General features: G+C 49.6%; 1 protein-coding gene across 1 annotated transcript; it reads right to left on the reverse strand.

Moving 5' to 3' along the window:
* Positions 1-497: 497 nt before the first annotated feature.
* Positions 498-2,475, reverse strand: LOC116999275 (protein ecdysoneless homolog). Its single transcript, XM_033065775.1, has 3 exons — positions 2,374-2,475; positions 1,379-1,606; positions 498-866 (listed from the first exon to the last, which is right to left on the reverse strand). Exons 1-3 carry the CDS (start codon positions 2,374-2,376, stop codon positions 723-725), a joined length of 375 nt encoding a protein of 124 aa, XP_032921666.1. The 5' UTR covers positions 2,377-2,475; the 3' UTR covers positions 498-722.
* Between the last annotated feature and the right edge of the window lie 2,440 nt (positions 2,476-4,915).

Consider the following 4,915-nt stretch of genomic DNA (forward strand, 5'->3'; position numbering starts at 1 on the left):
GGTGAGCAGGAAGTTTTTCCTTCACCCTTCTCCCACCTGGGACACGGCCCTGCTGCCTCCGCCTCCCTTCTCTCGCCTGCTGCTGCCGCAGCTGCGAGGGGCCTGCCCTGGTCTCCACCGGGACCGTGCGGAGGAAGAGAGTGTCTGCAACTGGAAACGGGACTGGGACTGAGTCATTTGTTCTGTTTTGTCACTGATTTTTCATAGCTGATGTTGTTTGTTTTGTCTTGTAGTTACATTAGTAAAGAACTGTTATTCCTAAATCCATGTCTTTGCCTGAGACCTCCTTAATTTCAAAATTATAATAAATTGGAGGGAAGGGATCTTCACTCTCCACTTCAGGAGGAGCTCCTGCCTTTATCTTGGCAGTGCCTGTTCTCCAAACCAGGACAGCAATGCATAAAAGGACATTTTTGAAATGACACAAATTGGATCACTGATTGGACAAATGGGAGAGAGTTTTTTGTAATAAGAGTTTCATTTGAGTCACAACATCATTTTTCATTTTTCTGAAAATGTGTTAGCACTGGAAATTCTCCTTTCCATCCAAGACAGTGTCCAAACAGAAGCTTTTACAGGTCAATTCACTTTGCTGAAGTGACACATAATGAACAGAACACTCAAAATTAAAACCTTTGGCCTCTTCTTCCCCATCCTGCTCATCTGTCTGTGCTTCATTTTCCCACCAGCCATGTCCTGTCCAAAGTCTCTCGCTGCACTGCTCAGCTGCTGGAGCCAGTGAGATCTGTGTTCTCCAGCAGGTTTGCCACCAGGTTCATGTCCACATCCACGGGTGCCAGCTCAGCATCCTCAGCTCCAGAACCAGGGCCAGCACTCTCAGATGTGGCTGCTTCAACACAACCCGCCTGCAGTGAGCACAAGGAGAAAGGTTTGTCAAATTGCATGAGCAGATTTATGGGGGAAAAAGGGAAGCCATGAGAGAAAAGAAACAACAATTCTGCAGCCAACAGTTTACATTCCAGAGTCTTGACAGACAGGAATTCAGCTACCAAATGCTCATGCCAGCTAAAAATCATCACTGTCCATTACCCAGATTCAGCTCCAAGAGAAGGACAGAAAGTGTTGCTGAGTCCAGGCTCAGCTTCCCATGGGAGCAAACTACTACAGGAACTCAAAAGTCAAGCTGCAGCTGCTTGCCCTACTACTGAAAACAGGGAAATTAAACTAAGTCTTGGAAAAGATGCGCAAATTCAAAGCTTAGGAAAGCTTTATCTTGAAAAAAACATATTATGATGCAACTACAGCACACTTTGCTTGCATGTGGGAAGGTTCTGAGCACCTTACTCAGAATGGCCACTTTCAGCACATTTCCTCTCTGGAAATTACTGCTACAAATCAGAGCTCAAGGCACACTCACCCCTCTCTTTTGGGAGGTGAAACTTTTCCCAGCCTTGGTCTGTGCCAGCTCTCGGTCCATCTCATTCATGTACCACTTGAGACTGCCCACGAGCTCCTCAGGAGTCACCTTCTGCTCCTGCCTTGGATTTCCAGCATCCAGGTCTTCATCATCCCCATCTGAGAAATCAAACTCCTCCTCTTCATCCAGATCATCAGAATCCAGCTCCTCCGAGTCTGCTCCTGGGTATTATTTTGTGTCAGTACAACAGCAAAGAAATCAGTGCCAGGATTGGTTTCAAATAAGGAAGCAAGCTCATCTAAAATTCTGTCCAGGGCTTTTGTAAAGGAATCCACATCAAAGGTAACATGGGATTCATCAGAAATATAAAAATATTTTTAAATAATAAAGCTTTTCTGCTTGCATAAGCCTGACAGAGGCACAAGCCATGTTGATTTCTCTCAAACCAGGATTGAAGTTGGGGATATTTGAACTTAGAAGGCCTCAGAATTTTGAAGCCTCTATGGATTAGAAAAGCAACAGTGAGTGCAGGAATTTCTGGAATGACCGAGAAGAATTTGAAGGCCAGAAAACCAAACTGAGGGACAGGGAGCAGCTCAGCTTGCAGCACTTTAACCTGGACCAGTGTCAGAGTGGTACCAAGGTGATTTCAAGCAAGTGCATCTTCACTGCCATGGGTTTGCTTCAGGTCCCTGCTCAGCAGGATGCCTTCAAACTCTGATCCTCTGCATCACAGAATCAACCACAGGGCTGCAGCAGAGTGCAACATTCTACAGCTTCAAACCAGGAGATGCCATTCTAGTCACTGAGAATGCTTTGGCCACTAAGGGGAAGAAGAAAGGCTTACTCTAAAAAGGGAGAGCCAATCCAGTATCTGGTTTTAATGAAGGTTGGCTTCATGACTAATGACTGGCTTTCTCTTCACAGCTGTCAACATTCCCACAAATAATCATCTGTAGAATGACAATAGGAATAATTCCCCCCAGCCAGCTCACCATCCTCAGGAGGAAGATAAGCTGCTTTTCTCCCAAATTCCTTCAAATCAAGGGATGGTGTCTGTAGCAGTGTCAGGATTTTATCACTTGGGCTCACTTCAACAGAGCTACAAGAAAAACAATCAAGCAAAGGAAATGCATTCAATGGGATCACGTGATCTGCATTCAGCTCTTCATTCAAATTCTTCTTTCTTCTTTGTGTGCAAGCACATCAAAAAGGGAAATGAATCTGGGGGAAGTACCAGAGTACTGCACAGAGTATTGACCAAAACAGGACACAGTCAGTCCCTGCAATTCCCAGTTGATGGCTCCAAAGCCCATTTGTCATGGCTATTTTTCTTCACATTTATTTGGCCTTGGTAAATATTAAGATTGCCAAATCCCAAACAGCACAGACTGGAAACTCAAAAAATTAACAGACAGGATATTACGAGCTGGCAAAACCTCAGAAAATTTTATAGTGATTTATTTTTTGGATTTGATCTTTCAGAGAAATCTACAGCCAGTTCCTTGAGCAAAGGAGACAGATTACTCTGCATTTATTATTCACTGGGACAGTTTTTCCCTGAAACTTCTATACACTTTCTACAATCAACCAAGTATATAATGCTTTTCAGTCACCTCTTAACCCCCTTGGAAGAGCTCAGCATTTCACAAAACCGAGATAAAGAGTTACTCTAGCAAGAACTTCTCCTAGTGGAGTATTCTAGAGGAATTAGTACTTGTATCTCTTGGCCACAGCATCCATGTTGTTTTCTCCACCCATGATGGAGAAAAGGGTTCAGGTCTTTTGTAACAAGGATTGTAAAGGTCAATTAAAGGATTTGTAGGCAGGGTATATGATATTGATGAATTCCAAGAAGCTCTTACCTTTCTGGCACATCAACAGACTGCTGGAAGTGATCTTCTGACACGTGCAACAGTTCCAGGTACTTCGCAGATCCTTCCATTTCTCCCTATTTCATGCAATTCACAGGTATGAATCAAAGAAATTCTCCCTTCCTTTTCACATTCAGGCAGACAACACAATAAAGGCTGTGATTAGGTTTATCTCCAAACCACCAAGCACTGCTGGAGAAATCCCAGGCAGGAAGTGAGAGAGGCAATTCAGACACAACATCTACTGGTAGGAAGAGGAGGGGAAACTGTGAGTAGGGTGGACATGAGTAAGCCATAGAAAAAGAAAGATTTTCCTCAGTCTAGGTAAGAAAAATAACAGTACCTCGTGTGTCTTTTGCTAAGGTCACACGAAGGATAGCAGAGTGAAAGTAGAGTTTAGGAAAAAACAGATCTGGCCCTCGCATGCCCCAATGGCCCGGGAAGCACAGGAGGGAGCTCTCAGCCTGTTTGCTCCTCCCTCAGCTGGCAGCCAGAGAGCCAAGAGCCTGGACACAGGCAGGGACACAGCTGTGGGGACAGCCAGGGACACCGCGCTGGGGACAGGCTGCAGCAGGAGAGCTGCACAGCCTTGGGGGCAGCTGCGGCTGCCGCTTCCAGCCACGGATGGGGCCGAGCGGAGCACGAGGCCTCTTGCACACATCGGGAAACAGCCACACACCTGCCAGCCCTGTCCTTGCCAGCTGACACTGTCCCCTCCCTAGAGGCCACAGCCGTGGCCCTGCACTCACCCGGCAATCTTCTGAGGATGCTTCTGTATCCATGGCCGCTTGCTGATGTGCCCTGGGGACCCAGGGGCTCCCTCACACTGCCATCACTGCTGCAGATTCCATTCTCCACATCTTCACTCACTGCACGCTCACAGGTGGCTTCTTGTGCCCCTGGCAAGTGTGTCATCCTGGCTGCTGGTCCCTCCTGGAGATGCAGGAGCTCCCTCACAGGCCCATGGATGGAGCAGAATTCACTCTGCTCCAGCTCACAGCCGGCATCTCTCTGCCTGGAACAATCAGCCCCTTGCTCCCGACACTGCAGGACTGCTGGAAAAGCCTTTCGGAGATCGGCCTCGGGAACAGCTGCACACCCACGGCGTGGGCCCATTGGAAGGGACACGATGACAGGTCCCGGCCGGTCCCGGCCCTGCGGGACACCGAGGCTCAGGAAGGGAACCGGGATGAGCCAGCGCTGCTGCGGCACCGGCTCGTCCCCAGGGATCCGCGGCAAGGAGGAGACCGCGGGCAGCCGCTCCCTCCCTCCGCCATCTCAGGCCAGGGGCACACGGGGGACCCCGGCCCAAGGAACTCGCCAGAACCGCCCCGTTCCCCTCAGCGCGGCCCCTCCGGCCGCAGCGAGCCCCGGGCTGGGGCACAGCCGAGCGCGGCTCGTACCTGGGCTGGAGCCGCTCCGAGCTCGGGGGGCCCCTGCCCGAAGGCACCGGGACAGAGAAGCTCCTGCCCGGCCCTCACCGAGATGTCGCACGGTGCCGCTGCACACCAACAGGGTGAGGGCCCGAGCGGGTTTTGGGAGTTTTGAGCCCTGAGCGAAGCGGAGTTTGGCGCTGGAGCGATGACGAAGTCGGTCCGTTACCGAAATCCCCACTAAGGAAAAGCGCCTCACAGGCAGGAGTTACTGAGGAACGGCAGCCCCG

This window comes from Catharus ustulatus, chromosome 8, assembly GCF_009819885.2.
Source record: "Catharus ustulatus isolate bCatUst1 chromosome 8, bCatUst1.pri.v2, whole genome shotgun sequence".
In the NCBI taxonomy this organism is placed as follows: Eukaryota; Metazoa; Chordata; class Aves; order Passeriformes; family Turdidae; genus Catharus; species Catharus ustulatus.

Coding starts and splice junctions, on each gene's coding strand:
- LOC116999275 (XM_033065775.1), bottom strand. Junction 867..1,378: donor TCACCTCCCAAAAGAGAGGG/GTGAGTGTGCCT, acceptor TGCTCACTGCAG/GCGGGTTGTGTTGAAGCAGC.